We start from the raw sequence: 16056 nt of genomic DNA on the forward strand, positions 1-16056 counted from the left end.
AGTGGCCCCACTGGTTGTTTAGCAGACTTCCTGCTTCTGATGTACTTAATTTTTATTTATTTTTTGCTATTCTTTTTGGGTCTTTGGCTATCTATTCTTGAAATTCTTTTTGTCCTTCCTAATTATATTTTTTACACCTCACTTGCCAGAGTTTATGCTTCTTTCTATTTTCCTCAATAGGATTTAACTCCCAATTTTTAAAGGATATCTTTTTGCCTCTCACTGCTTCTTTTACTTTGTTGTTTAGCCACCGTGGCACTTTTTTGGTTCATAGAATCATAGAATATCAGGGTTGGAGGGGACCTCAGGAGGTCATCTAGTCCAACCCCCTGCTCAAAGCAGGACCAATCCCCAATTTTTTTTTTACACCAGATCCCTAAATGGCCCCCTCAAGGATTGAACTCACAACCCTGTGTTTAGCAGGCCAATGCGCAAACCACTGAGCTATCCACTCCCCCCTTCTCTTACTATGCTTTTTAATTTGGGGTATACATTTAAGTTGAGCCTCTATTATGGTGTCTTTTAAAAATTTCCATGAAGCTTGCAGGGATTTCACTTTTGGCGCTATACCTTTTAATTTTTGTTTCACCAACTTCCTCATTTTTGCATAGTCCCCCTTTCTGAAATTAAATGCTACCATTTGGGGCTGCTGTGGTGTTTTCCCCACCACAAGGATGTTATATTTATATAATTTATTGTGGTAACTATAACCAAGAAGTCCAGCTATATTCACCTCTTGGGCCAGATCCTGTGCTCCACTTAGGACTAAATCAAGAATTGCCTCTCCTCTTGTGGGTTTCAGGACTAGCTGCTCCAAGAAGCAGTCATTTAAGGTGTCAGAAACTTTATCTCTGCATCCTGTCCTGAGGTGACATGTACCCAGTCAATATGGGGATGTGAAATCACCCATTATTATTGAGTTTTTTATTTTAATGGCCTCTAATCTCCCTGAGGATTTCACAGTTACCATCACCATTCTGGTGAGGTGGGCAGTAGTATATCTCTACTGTTATGTTCTTATTATTCAAGCATGGAAGTACTATCCATAGAGAGTCTATGGTACAGTTTGGCTCATTTAAGATTTTTACTTCATTTGATTCTACGCTTTTTTTCACATATAATGCCACTCCCCCATCAGCATGACCTGTTATGTCCTTCCGATATATTTAATACACTATTACTACTATGTCCCATTGATTATCCTCATTCCAGCAGGAGAAAAAAACTTGTGTAGAGATAATCAGGGGCTCGTTCACCTGCACATCTACCAATGTGATACATGCCATCGTGTGCCAGCAATGCCCCTCTGCCATGTACATTGGCCAAACCGGACAGTCTCTAAACAAAAGAATAAATGGACACAAATCGGACTTCGAGAATTATAACATTCAAAAACCAGTCGGAGAACACTTCAACCTCCCTGGACACTCAATTACAGACCTAAAAGTGGCAATTTTTCAACAAAAATACTTGAAAAACAGACTCCAACGAGAAACCGGAATTAATTTGCAAACTGGACACCGTCAAATTAGGCTTGAATAAAGACTAGGAGTGGATGGGTCATTACACAAACTAAAAACTATTTCCCCATGCTAATTTTCCCCCTACTGTTACTCACACCTTCTTGTCAACTGTTTGAAATGGGCCATCCTGATTATCACTACAAAAGTTTTTTTTCCTGCTGATAATAGTCCACCTTAATTGATTTGTCTCATTAGAGTTGGTATGGCAACCCCCATCTTTTCATGTTCTCTGTATATATATATATATCTTCCTACTGTAGTTTCCACTCCATGCATCTGATGAAGTGGGTTTTAGCCCACAAAAGCTTGTGCCCAAATAAATTCGTTAGTCTCTAAGGTGCCACAAGTACTCCTCATTCTTTTTTCATTTGACTGTTTCTCATCAGATCCTATCTGTATTTTATCTTCCATCCTCTCCTCCTTACTAGGACATAGAGAATCTCCATTAATAGATCCTCCCCTAAGGGATGTCTCTGTCCAAATTATGTGCTCCTCTGCACCTGTCGGCTTTCCTCCAGTCTTTAGTTTAAAAACTGCTCTACGACCTTTTTAATGTTAAGTGCCAGCAGCAATCTGGTTCCATTTTGGTTTAGGAGGAGCCCATCCTTCCTGTATAGGCTCCCCCTTTCCCAAAACATTCCCTAGTTCCTAATAAATCTAAACCCCTACTCCCTACACCATTTTCTCATCCATGCATTGAGACTCTGCAGTTCTGCCTGTCTAACTGGCCCTGTGCGTGGAACTGGAAGCATTTCAGAGAATGCTACCATGGAGGTCCTGGACGTCAATCTTTTACCTAGCAGAGGATGTAGGATGCCATGCTCATCTACCTGGCATGGGAGGTCTCCTGTGATGAAGCCAGGCCCTGGGGAGTGGCTGAAGGCATGTCCCACTGTATCCCAGCTGAGGAGCTGGAAGGAGGAGCTGATGGACATTCTGAGTGACACTCAGTTCAACCCAGAGCTCCAGGGGGTACCCAGGCTAGGCACGTGGACACAGAGAGATTCCATCAGCAAGTCCAGAGGTGCCTGTATTGGCCTGGCTGGTGCATGGGCCAAGCCCTACTATTAGGGTGACCAGATGTCCCGATTTTATAGTCCCGATATTTGGGGCTTTTTCTTATATAGGCTCCTCTTACCCCCTACCCCCATCGTGATTTTTCACTTTTGCTGTCTGGTCACCCTACCTGCTATAGCTACAAAAGAACCTGACTTGCCTGGAGACAAGGGGATTAGGGATAATCTGTGCTCACTACCAGCTCTGGAAAGAAGCAGCAGGTACGCTCTGGTGAAGGACATCAAGGAGCTTGGACGCTCTCCAGGGGCTTTGCTGAGCAGTTTGTGGCCAGGCCTGGGCTGCTGCACTCAGTAGCCTGAGCAGGCCTGGAATTTCCAGCTGAGGTTGTTCTGGGAGGAATGTGCTTCTCCCTCCCTCCATTCACAGCCAGTGCAACTGTCACCTTTCCTCAGCGCTGGCAGCTGCTCCTCGGGGTACCGCTGGCACAATCCAGCGATGAGCAGTCCTCCCCTGGTTCCAACCCCCTCTTGGTGGCCAATGACTGAGTTCAGCCCAGTAACATGGCTGCAGAATGGGGCCAGTCACCTGAGGGACACACTGAACCTGCCAAGTATGTGACCTATTTAGCAGGAGCTCTTGGCACAGTGAGCCAGGCTGAAGAAGCAGTCTCAGCACAGGGGTGCCCAAAGGCAGAAAGAGTCCATTGCATTAAGGACAGGCATAGCAGCAGGGCAAGCTGGCTCGGGCCTGTATGTTAAACTGCAGAGGCGGTAGCAGGGCCCATGTGAGCACTGCTTGCAGGAGATGGGAAGTACTCTGCATGCTCTTTGAGCAACCACTCCCTATGGGTTGAAGGGTGCGACTGCCACAAGCAGAGTTTAGCAGACTAGCATCCTGGTGGAGGAATTTGTGATTATGGCGTAGAACTGGGACGCTGGAGACCTGAAGTCTATTTCCAGCTCTGCCACTGACCCCTCTGTGACCTTGGGCAAGTCCCTTCTGAGATCTCTGCCTGTTTCCCCATCTGTACAGTGGGGCTAGTAATATGCCTTGCCTCCCAAGCATGTGAAGCTAACTCCATTCATGTCTGGGGAACTGGGTAACAGCTCCAAGGCTCTGTTGCAAATGTGAGTGCATGGCCTCTGAGGTTAGCTAGGGCATGCATGGCTTTTAAGACTTGACTGTACCACTGTGATTATCTAGGCTGACCTCCTGCATAACACAAGTCATCGAACTTCCCTGTATTAAAACCTGTGACAAGGCCAAGAGCTGTGCTGGAGTTTGAGCATATTTATTTGAGCATAAGCTTTCGTGAGCTACGAAATGAGTTTCAAATGAGTAGTTTCTTGGTTTGATCTGATCATTTTTCATACCTGGCCCAAGCTTTTTAATGCTTAGTTGCTGTCCTGGCCCTCTCCCCGGGAGAACAACCACAGACAGACAAAGGGGAAGTTTTTCTCAATTTTAAAATGTTCTAGCCTTCCCATTGGCTCTTTTGGTCAGATGCCCACTCCTGTCCTTTTACCCAGGGCCGGCTCCAGTGTTTTTGCTGCCCCAAGTGGCAAAAAAACCAACAATTTGCCGCCGAACATGGAGGCGGAGTCCTGCCTGCCGAACACAGAGGCGGAGTGATGGTGCGGCCGCCGAATTGCTGCCAGCGACCGAAGAAGAGTCATGTCCCTGCCGCCGAATTCCCGCTGCCGCAGAGGGCGGATTGCTGTCCCAGAGCCCAACGTCCTGCCGCCCCTTTACATTGCCCGCCTCAAGCACCTGCTTGGTTCGCTGGTGCCTGGAGCCAGCCCTGCTTTTACCTATGCATAGCAGTGAGACTTTTTAACCTTTTACAGGTAAAGCAAGTAGAGAACAGCTACTAAGAGGGATTTTGTAGCTAACTGGCTGGCTGGGTGTCCATAAAAAGGAGTTTACTCCCCACCCCCTTCATTTATCACAGCATGTTTTCCCATGAGTCAGTCATTCTCATGGCTCTTCTCTCAACAGTCTTTCCAATGTATCCACATCCTTCTTGAAGTGTGGACACCAGAATTGGACACAGGATTCCAGCAGTGTTCAAACGAGTGCCAAATACAGATGTGATATAATCTCTCTACTCCTACTCACTATTCCCCTCTCTATACATCCAGAGGTCACATTCGCCTTTTTGGTCACCCTGGGAGCTCATGATCTGCTGATTATCCCCCAGAACGCCCAACTCTTTTTCAGAGTCACTGCTTCCCCGGATGAAGTCTCCCTGCCTGTAAGTATGTCCCACGTTCTTTGTTCCTATATGTATGCCCTTGCATTTGGATGTATTTAAATGCATATTGTTGCCTGTGTCCCATTTGCTAAGTGATCAAGATCCCTCTGTATTATCAGTGACCTGTCTTCTTCATTATTTACCACTTCCCTAATCTTTGTCACCTTTATCAGTAAACATTATCAGTAAAAATTTTGGTTTTTTCCAAGTCATTGATAAAAATGTTTAATGGTGTAAGGCCAAGAACTGATCCTTGCAGGACTCCATTAGAAACACACCCACTCTGACGATGACTCCCCATTTATAATTACATTCTGAGACCTACGGTGTAATCAGTCTGTAATCCATTAGATGTTTGCCATGTTAAATTTATATCACTGTAGTTTATTAATCAATATGCCCTGCAGTGCCCAGTCAAATACCTCACAGATGTCTAAATATTACTATGAGCTTTGTTAGCCAAACTTGTGATCTCATCAAAAAACGGTATGTTACTTTGATGAGACCTGTTCTCAGACATAGCTGTTGATTGGCATTAATTATATTACATTGTTTTAGTTAGTTATTAATCAAGTCTTAAATCAACCATTCCATGATTTTGCTCGGGATCAGTGTCAGGATGACAGGTTAAAGTAACCTGGGTCATCCCATTTACCTTTTTAAATGTTGACACAAGAGCTTTCTTCCACTCCTCTGGAACTTTCCCAGTGTTCCAAGACTTATTAAAAATCAACATTAATGGTCAGTGAGTTCCTCAGCCAGATCCTTTAATACTCTTGGATGCAAGTTATCTGGACCTGCTGATGTAGAAATGTCTAACAGTAGTAGATGCTGTTTGACATCGTCCTCGGTTGCTATTGGAATGGAATGTATTTCATCAACATATAATAGGATATGAACACATCATCTGTTTATTTCCCAAATACAGAGCTGAAATGTTTACCAAACACTTCTGCCTTTTCTGTATTATTATTGACAGGTCTACCATGCCCATCTAGCTATAGACTATGATCACTGTTAGGATTCTCTCTATATACTTAAACTCCTTTGTATTGTCCTTAACTCTGCTGAGCAGTGGAATGAGGGCAATATCTGCCTCAGGCCTCACTCTCCTGTCAAAGGGCGTCCCCTTGGGGCGTGGGCTCCTGAGCCCTCTGTGTCACAGGAAGGGTGGGGGGTGTAGTTATAAGTGGATGGGTCACAAATGCTCTGTTTATGGGGCTCATGGAGGAATCTATCCCCAGATCCCATTGCTGTGAGAAGGGCGCTCTGCTTCTAGGGCTCACAGAGGGGTCAGTTCTCAGGTCCCATTGCCAGGGGAGGGGAGGTGTGTTTATGGGGCTTACAGGGGGAGGGGGCCAGGCCACAGCCCCCGTTGCTATGGGAGAGGAGTTGTGGTTATGGGGCTCACAGAGGAGTTGGACCCAGGCCCATTGCTATAGGAGGTTATGTTGTTATGGGCTCATGGAACAGTTGGTTCCACACCCCATTACTATGAGAGAGGAGCTGTGGTTATGGGGCTCACTAAGGGTTTTTTTCCAGGACCCATAGCTATGGGAGAGGAGCTGTGGTTATGGGGCTCATGGAGGGGTCAGTCCCAGGCCCCATTGTTATGAGAGAGGAGCTGTGGTTATGGGGTTCACAGAGGGGTCAGTCCCAGGCCCCATTGGTATGGGAGGGGAGCTGTGGTTATTGGGCTCATGGAGGGGTCGGTCCCAGGCCCCACTGGTATTGGAGGGGAGCTGTGGTTATGGGGATAATGGAGGGTCGGTCCCAGGCCCCGTTGCTATGGGAGAAGAGCTGTGGCTGTGTTTGAGCTGCATTGCTGGTAGGTTGTCTGAAAAGGAAACCCTGTTCAAGCTCCGGGAGCGTCCCTTGGCTCTAGTCCATGTTAAGGCTCAGTGTATGCACACCCTGGTCCCAGCCCAGACCCCCCAGCTGGCAATGACATTGAACTTCAGGCAAGCTCCCAATGCAGCATGTATTTCACCCTTCACCTGCCCCGCAGACTTTGCCTGCAGTCTCTATAAAAGGTAAAGGCTGGTGACTCACTGCCCCCTCCCGCTCCTGCCCTCTCTCTCTCTCCCTCTCACGTAGACACAGTTCAGCTCCAGCCGCCCAGCACAGCTTGCTGCAGCTCTGGCAGCCAGAGGCAGGCTCTGCAGTGGAGAAGTGGGGCCGTCCCACTGAACTGGTACTTGTTAGAGGATGAGCTGCACCAGGCTGGGGGTCTCTCTCCTGCTGCTGGCTGCCCTGGGCTGGACTGAGGACGAGCATGGCTCAGAGCACACTTCTCACCCCAAAAAGAAAGGTGAGTAGATCCCAGACTCCGTCTCTGGTTCCCTTGGCCACACACAGCTCTCTGGTGTCTGGCTGCTCACTCTAGGGAGAGATGGGGCGCAGGGTATATGGTGTTGGTTCTGCTCCCCACAGGGCTGGCTGGTGTCTCCCTGCTGGTTCTCTAACACATCCCAAGAGGGCTGACTGAAGCATGTCCTGTTTGTGTCATGGGGCAATTGTCTGCCAGGAGAGCAGTGTCACTGTTGCCTGTCCTCAGGCATGGATCAGCCTTTCAGCCGCAGGACCTCTTGCCCTGCACTCGTTCTAAGGCAGCTCCCCATGAGCCATTCATCATCTTACTCATCTTGGCCAAGGAGAGCCCTGCTGGAGGAATGCCCCTGCACAGACAGTGCGTCAGTTCCTGCCCACAGTCCCCCAGCCCAAATCCTAGACCCGCTTCCTGTCTCTCAGCATCTGCTGGACCAGCACACGCAGCCAGGGCACCCGTCACAGCAGCAGCTAAACCCCGGGGACTCCCACCAAAAGTTCAGTCAGTGGGGATGGAATTTCTCCCAGCTTCACCTTGACACCCACAAATGGCACCACAATGCAGGGAAGGTTGCCAGCTGTATTGACCCTGGAGAACCCAGCAGACCTGCAAACTGGAATAGCCTGGTCAGGTGTAACCACAGCAACATCTCCCCACCAGGCATTCTGCCAATTAAACAAGCATTTGTGTACACAGCCGTACCGACCCTCCACCCCCTTTGGCTGAGACCCCATGACCCCCACCATGTATAGATCCTGTGCCCCCTTTCGCTCACCCACCATGTATAGATTCTGTACCCCCTTTCCCTCACCTTAGTCCCCTCCTTATGTGCACAGACTTATAGGACTTAAAGCCACAAGGGACCATGATAGTCATACAGGCTGACATCCTGCCTAGCACATGGTCCCATTCTTCCCACCATGTACACACCCCTCATCTCTCCTGCTCACCTCGCCCGCTCTCTGCATACAGCTCCTGAGCCATCTCCTGCAGCCCCCCCTTTCTCTTCGCTGGGCCCCACACCCCTTTCCACACATTAATTCCTTTTTCCATCAGTTCAAAGGGATTAATGTCAACTTGGCAGTTGCAGCTCTAACACTCAGGGGAAAGCGATGGCATGTGACTGGTATGGTCAGCAACTCAGACGGCGGCCTGGCACAGCTGCCTGGGCAGTGAGGCTGTCAAGATTTATGGCACAGCCACATGGGCAATAAGGTGCTGGGGGGAGGAGAGGCATATTGGGATGGACCTGAAACAGCTGCATGGATATTCCAATGCTGAGCTGGTTTATGGTGCTTTTCCTCTGTAGCGTTGGTCTGTTGGCTGTGAGCTTGCTCAGATACACTGCTCCAATAGGGGCCATTTCACACTCACGTCTATGGCCCCTTAGTGCAGCGCTGGGCTATCACAGAACCTGCCTGAATCCCCTGAAAAATCGATGTGGCGCCTGGGGAGCAGGAGAGAAAAGTGCAGTGATGTTTTTTTCCAAACAGCATCAGTCATGCTCTGTTCTGCTGGAGGAATAAATTCAGCCACATCTCAGTGCAAGGCCTGGAGGCTGTGATACAGCGGAAGGGCTGTGGTCATGTCTCAGTGATAGAGGCTCTTAGGGACTGTCACACACTTCAGTTCAGTAAGACTTGATTGTCATGACTGACTAGACAAGTGCTGCAAAGTGCAAGGAAGAAACAGTCGACCGCAGTCTCTGTCGGAGGTGAGGATACGATTCGCTCAGGTCAGTGCTTCATGTCTTTGGGGTTTGATCCCCTGGGTCCATTTGTTGTTCCTGCCCATCCCTGCCCCAGGGCAGGTGGTTCCATAGAGTGGGGCTGTTTCTTTCCACCTCCAGCGTCCAGCAGTTCTTCACTCTGGTAAGATATTGCTTAGGATTCCTGATAGTTGGAGTCTAATTTCCGTTTGTTCCTTTGCTGTGAGACATTGGACTAGGAAGTTTCTCTTTCTCTCTCTTCTCTAAAAAGAAAAGGAGTACTTGTGGCACCTTAGAGACTAACCAATTTATTTGAGCATAAGCTTTCGTAGCTCACGAAAAAGCTTTTCTTTTTGCGAATACAGACTAACACGGCTGCTGCTCTGAAATCTCTCTTCTCTGTCCACTAGCTGGACAGTCACTGCTCTGTGAGTTTGGCATATACTTTGTGCCAGCTGGTCCTCACCCCTGGTTTATGGTCACTGAGTCTGTATTTGGTGAGGGCTTGTCTGTTTCTGCACATGTGGCTGCAGTGATGTCTGTATCACAGTGTGATTGTTCTGTGCAGGGATCTGGGGCTGTTTTGGATTTGTTCTCCCTCGCTGCCCAATGTATGTTTGCATTCTAGGTGCTGGGCTTGTGCCTGGCATGTTTTCTGGCTGTGGGTAAGGGTCTTTGCTCTATCGGTCAGGTGCTGAGAGGGCTGGTGCTGAGCCCAGGGAGTGGGGATGCAGAGGTGTCAGTGCTGCAGGGGGCACGGGGGGGTACTATAGCTGGGGGGTGCTGTCACGTTTCCAGGCTGGAAGTTCCCGGGGGGGGGTCAATACAAGAGTGAGGCTGCAGTTGTGTTGTCCATGTACAGGGGTTTCCTGGGAGCTCAGAGCGTGCGGCAGCTCTAGACGGGTGAGAGCCAGGCGGGCACTGAGAACACAGCAGTGAGTGCAGTTGGAGAGCCTAGACAGACTGAGCCATGGGCACAGAGTAGTGAGTCCTGGGCAGGATGCCGCAGGGTGCTGTGCAGTCAGACTCTAGTACTCCTTACATTGTCTTTGTCGCTGTCTGACTCCAGTATGACCCCCCCCACACACACCTCTTCGTCATCCTCCCCTCATCACCCCCTGTCACCCCCACCTCATCTCAGCCCCCTGCTGACCCTCCATTACACCCCCCTTACTCCCAACTGATCCCTGTGTTGCCTCCAGCACCAAGCCCACACCCAGCTCTGTGGCTGGACTAGGCTGCAGCCCCAGGGTCTCTGCATCCTGCCTCTTGTCTCCTAGCACATGCTGCTGGTTGGAAGTGCTGCTTGCATCAGGGCTGGGGTGACTCAGGGGAAGCTGTGGCATGTGGTTTAGTTTTATAGGGTTGTGCTAGCACTCGAGGGATCTGCACAGGCGGCGTCCCGGGGAGCGATTACTCTCCGCAGGTTGCATCATTTCCTCCTACAGTGCCAGGAGATGCACTGAATCGGTGTGGTTTGTGGACGGGATGGTGGGAAGAACCCTGCCCACTGGTGTCAGAGGGGCAGGTCTGGGGCTCTGGGTACAGTGTGTGGTCAGCGCCAAGGGGAGCTTCAGGCTGAGTGCTTGTAAATCTGCTGCTAAGATCTTGGGGGCAGGATGTGTGTCTGTGCAGAGACCCCACCCTACCTGGGACCACAGGGTGTCTGCTGAGGTCCCCCATCTCAGCGCTTGCTCCATGGGGCAGGAAAGGGCTGAGCCGGGCTGGAATTTGCTGTGGCAAAGGAGCAAGCACTGCCAGGTGCCCTGCCTGTCTCTGGGAGGGGGCTTGGCTCAGGGCTCTGTGTTACACAGTGTAGCAATCTTGCGGGAGGAAGGGGTGCCCTCCTCAAAAGGGTCCTGTCTGAGGTATGGCTTGGGAGAGTCAGCTCTGACCTGCCTCCCTGGAGCCTCTGCCAACTGGTCTGAGAGTTCAGTGCTGGAGTGCGAGGAATGCCCTGCAGAATGGATGGGCCCCAGGCAGCAGGGTGGGAAGCTGCAGAGCAGGACCCCTGGCTGTGGGGAGAGGGGATGGCTGTACCCACAGCTGAGCAGTGGTTATTGTAGCAGACTGTGCTGGCAGCATGAGCTCTGCCAGGGTTCTTCTCTGCCCCCCCCATATACACACACACAGTGCGGGCTCCTCAGCTGGGCTTACGCTGTGTCTGGCCAGAGGCCCCCGTGCAGCTCCCCAGCCCTCGGGGCCCTTCCTGCCAATCCCTCGCCTCTCAGGCATGCAGCCACCTGGCCTATGCCTGGCACAGAGACCTTGGCCCTGATAAAATGGGCAGGGTTGTTATCAAGAGTGATAGGGAGAAATAGCATTTCCCTGGGGGAAGGAGAAGGAGAGTGAGATTCCATCTGGGGCCTTGACCCCTCCCATCCTGGAGAGGCTCCCCACGAAGTCTGTCCCGGGACAGTGTTCACCTCCCTCTGTTACCCACTCTCCTTCTCATCCTGCACCTCCCCTAGTCCCTCCAGCCCCATGTCAGTCCCACTGCAGCTATCCTAGTCCATTCCCCTCCCCATTCCAATCTCCCTGCCCAGGCCTGTCTCTGTCCATTCCCAGCTCCATTCCTGGTCACCTTCCATCCCAGTCTTGTCTTGGTGCCCTCTCCCATTTCCCTGCTGGTGCAATCTCCCTCATGCTCACACCTGCAGGAGCAGGGGGCTCCGTGGCTGTCTGGGAATGGGAAAGGTACCTTGGGGCTTGCCAGCCCTCTGCCACCTTCCTCCAGAGAAGCACAGAGGCCGCTGTAGGGAATTGGCTCAATTCCCAGGCACCAGGACCTGTGCCCTCCACCACCCAGGAACACAAGGAATGTTCCCTGCAGCAGCATGAGCTGCCAGCTGCGGATTAGAGACTGTCACAAAGGTTTGCACTAAAGCAAGATTTCTAAACATGGCCGAGGTTATTGCGCAGTCAGAGCTCAGTCTGGGAAGGAGCGAGGCTTGCGTGGGTGGTGCCCAGGGTGTGCACCGGAGAGCCATGCCTATGGGCTGTGCCTGCATGGGAGGGCAGGGGATCCTGGAGAAGCTGAATCTGAGCTATGTGAAGGTGGAGGGGCCAGTGAGCAGTGGAGAAGCAGCACCAGATATGGGGGATATGCAGGGAGGGGCCAAGGAACATCAGATGAATAGTGTCTATGGGGCATGTGCCAGGACAGAGAGATGGAGGGCAGCATGCCCACAAGGAGGAGGAGGGTGGGAATCTGGGAGGTCAGAGCTCCTCATTTTTGGGGAGCGACTGTCCAGGAATGTGCCCTGGCCTCAGGGCCAGGCACCCTCAGGGTGGGATTTGGGGATCCCTAGCATTGTCTGTCACTAATGGAGGGGATACGGGGATCCCCTCAGTTACTGGGTGAGAGGTCTCTGGGTGGAGCTGAGGTCTGGGGGGGGTCTTGTGCCAGGGTAACCCAGGTTCAAGTGCTGTGCCTCAGAGCAGGGGGCAAATGGAGTAGAGGGGGACGGGGCTCTGTGAGGGTGGGAGGGCAACAGAGCAGGTACGAGCCAGTCACTGACCCGAGGACGCATGCACCACACCAGCCACCAAGGCCTGGTTTCCGGCACAAACAGGCTGGCTGTTTGCCAGGAGCTCCTGGGAACTGGGGGCTTCAGCTGTTCCATGGTCAGCAGCTTCTTTTCTGCACAGGACTGGTTCTAACCCACAGCCTTTGCAGCACCTCCCCTGGCAGCAAACTGGCTCTGCTTGCACTCTCTTCCTTACTGGAGCAGTGTGGACATGCAAAGCTGCCTGCCTTTAATGGCAGCTCCTGCCCTAACTTAGCAGTAAGGAAGGAACAGACAGGGCACTCTCTCAGGCACCGCCATGATGAGCATCCTCAAAATGCCAGATAGAGAGAGAGAGATTTCTGGTGGCACTTGGGTGTGTGCAGTGACGAGGAGAAAGTGGCTGAAATTAACACAGAGGAACTTTAGGCTGAATCTCAGGCTGCCAGAGGAGGGTCTCCCTGGGCAGGGCCCTGTCATCTGCAGCATTTCTTGCTGGGCTTGACAGAAGCCTAGAGAATGTTCAGGTGGCTGGAGTCTGCCTTGGCTCTGGGGATAGGCTGGAACAGAGTGACAGGCTGTCTTGTTTCTGTGATTCTTTGAGCCCAGTGGCAGCTCAACATGCCTTGTGTGCAGCTCTCTCTGCTGAGTTCCCTGGCTGGGATTCTCACCAAAGCAAAAGCTTGGCCCTGCCAGTTACCCTGTGAATGTGGTGACCTAACCTGTGGGTGGCCAGTTGAACATTCACTCAAGGCTTTTGAAGTTATAACCACTGAAGCCTCACTCTTCCTGAGAGATAGGTAATGGATAGTCAGTGATCAGGTCACCCACCACTGAAATGTGTCCTCCTCTGGTGTGGTACGTGGCAGCTGTTCAACAGTGAATAGCAATGCTACTCAGCCATTTCTGACTGGAAGAAAACTGCACCCGACTGCAAGTACAGGGGGAATTTAGGTGGCAGGCCATAATTACCTGCACAGGAATTGGGCCAGGGCCCCAGCGTTACCATCCCTTGTGCAAAGTGCTGGGGGATTGTTAAAGCCCACAAGTGGTCAGGACCTTGGTATTACAGCCTCTCCAGCAGTGCCTCTTTGCCCCACAGTGGGGCATTGGGTCAGTGTGGAGGCAGAGGGAGGAGCCCCAGTCACCCATGCCATGATGGGCAGTACCTAGGTGTTCCGTTGAGGTGCCTCATGCAGGTGCTGATCAGGCCCAGCTCTGCATAGGCTTGTGAGAGCTGATGGGATCACAGCACAAGGTGGCCTGGCCAGAGGCTGTGGGAGTTGCCAGATGATGGTCTCCAAGTGAAACCAATTCTGCTGGTCTGAAGGGACAGGGTGGTAGAGCTCAGGGAAATGCTTATTGCCAGCTAGGAAACATTTTGCTTTGTGGGGGCTGAACAGTAAAGTGTGTTCTGCCTGAATCTCTTTGGCTAAGAATAATTCCTAGGTGCACCTGGAGAACGGCCTGTCGGGCAGAGTCCATCCACCCCCCGCCCAGCACAATGGGGTGTCTGTGTGAAGCCCTTTAGGGACAGCAACCTGTGCTGGGGAGCGTTGGCCTGTCAGGAGCTGGGCAATGGAAATTCCTAGGCTCTCTGCCCGGGCTCCCCCTAGTTCGGGGGGGGGCAAACTTTTTGGCCTGGGGGCCACATTGGGGTTCTGAAACTGTATGGCGGGCCGGATAGGGAAGGCTGTGCCTCCCCAAACAGCCTGGCCCCCGCCCCCTATCCGCCCCCCTCCCACTTCCCACCCCCTGACTGCCCCCCTCAGAACCCCTGACCCATCCAACACCCCTTGCTCCTTGTCTCCTAACCGACCCCCCGGACCCTGCCCCCTATCCAACCCCCCCACTCCCTGTCCCCTGACTGACCCCTGCCCCTTATTCAACCCCCCTGATCCCTGCCCCCTTACCATGCCGCTCAGAGCACCGGAACTGGCAGCCACGCTGCCCAGCAGAGCCAGCCACACTGCCGCGCAGTCTAGAGCACCGGGGCAGGCCGGCGGCTCTCGCAGCCCCGCTGCCCAGCAGGAGCTCGCAGCCCTGCCACCCCAGAGCGCTGGCAGCATGGTGAGCTGAGGCTGCGGGGGAGGAGGGACAGCATGGGAGGAGATTGTGGGGCAAAGCTGAGTGAGTGTGTGTGGAATAGACTCTTCTGAGAGCAATGGGAATGCAGCCTCCTGGCCTCTGCCTCCATCACATCCCTGAGTGACTATAGGGCCCAGTGCTCATTGCCAAGGCAACTGGAGCAGGGAGACCTGATTCCTCTCTTTGTGTATGGGCCAGGCAGCGGCCTGGGGGAAGGAGCACAATCATCTCAGGGCACTAGCAGTGAGCAGGAAGGGGCTCGGAGAGAGGATGGGGGCAGGAGAAGGCAGCGTTGGAAGAGTTCTCTAAAAACATCCGCTCAATGTGCAGCGGCAGTCAAAAAAAATTAACAGACTGCGAGGAACAGGTAGGAAAGGGAGAGATAATAAGACAGAAAATATCATAATGCCACTATATAAATCCATGGTGCCCTCACACCTTGAATACTGCTTGTGGATCCGTTCACTCCATCTCAAAAAAGATAAATTGCAATTGGAAAAAGTACAGAAAAGGCAGCAAAAATTATTAGGGGGATGGAACAACTTCTGTATGAGGAGAGATTAAAAAGATAGAGACTATTCAGCTTCGAAAAGAGACGGATAAGGGGGAGGTCTGTAAAATCATGAGTGGTGTGGAGAAAGTGAACAGGGAAGTGTTCTTTACCCCTTCACACAAGTATTTCTTCACACAATGCACAGCCAGCCTGTGGAACTCCTTGCCACAGGGTCAGTGTGGGGAGCAGGGACTGGCAGCTGGGGAGACACTGGAACCTCTCAGTGAGGGAGTGGTTTGCGTTGTGGCTCAGCACAGCCCTCCAGCATCCCCTGTGGTGAGTTCTATTTAAGTTGGGTGGGCTGGGTACCAGGCCCTGGTACCACTGTGGATGGTGACAGGACTGTGCCTTGTGCCTGGAGGTGTTGGATGCTCAGGGCTGAGTTGTGCAGGGGTGAGTGCCTCTGTGTGCTCCTGATGGTGGCTGAGTCTTTGCAGCTCGCTGGGAAATGGCGACGGGTGAGAGAGCTGCCTGTGTAGGCCTCACTTTGTTTCCCATCAGAATGGCTGGGACCGGCTGATGTGAGGCCAGAGGACAGCAGTTAATGGGCCAAGATACCATGTGGATAAGCACAGTGCAAATGCAGGGAGAGTGAACTGCAGGAGCAAGGCAGAAAGAGGGGAGAGAATGCGGAGAGGGGAGAGGAAGGAGCGTGAGGAGGGAGATGCAGATGCAGCTGATACACTGACCCCTGGTGACCCACCCAGGCTCCGCCATCAGCATTTGGACACCCAAGGCCAGACTTTTCCTCCCGTATACATGCTGAAGTCTCTGGGAGCACTTACAGAGTAAGGGTAGCAGAATAGGCCATAATGAATTACCTTCCCCCTGCCTTAAGAGCCTGAGTGGGATTTCAGAGTTTGGCTCAGGCCCATTGCTCTGAGGGATACAGAGGAACCATTTTGCCTACTATGAAATACAGTCCCCCCTGATCAGGGCATGGCAGCTGAGTAACAGCCACACAGCACTCTACACAAGAGTGACGAACAGGAAATGGAGGGGTGTGATGCAGCAGGGAGGGGGGAGTGTTGACCTGGGAATGTGGCAGGGGAGTTTCAATGGGAATGGGAGACCT

At 51.9% G+C, this 16056-nt stretch overlaps 1 protein-coding gene across 1 annotated transcript in view; it reads left to right on the forward strand.

Annotated features, from left to right (window-relative positions):
- The first annotated feature begins 7002 nt into the window (after window positions 1-7002).
- Window positions 7003-16056, forward strand: part of CA9 (carbonic anhydrase 9) — a 61326-nt gene continuing 52272 nt past the window's right edge. Inside the window, exon 1 of the mRNA XM_077818065.1 lies at window positions 7003-7105. Coding sequence (XP_077674191.1) covers window positions 7003-7105 — 103 coding nt within the window. The remainder of the gene's footprint in view (window positions 7106-16056) is intronic.

The sequence above is a fragment of the Eretmochelys imbricata genome, chromosome 5, assembly GCF_965152235.1.
Source record: "Eretmochelys imbricata isolate rEreImb1 chromosome 5, rEreImb1.hap1, whole genome shotgun sequence".
Lineage (NCBI taxonomy): Eukaryota > Metazoa > Chordata > Testudines > Cheloniidae > Eretmochelys > Eretmochelys imbricata.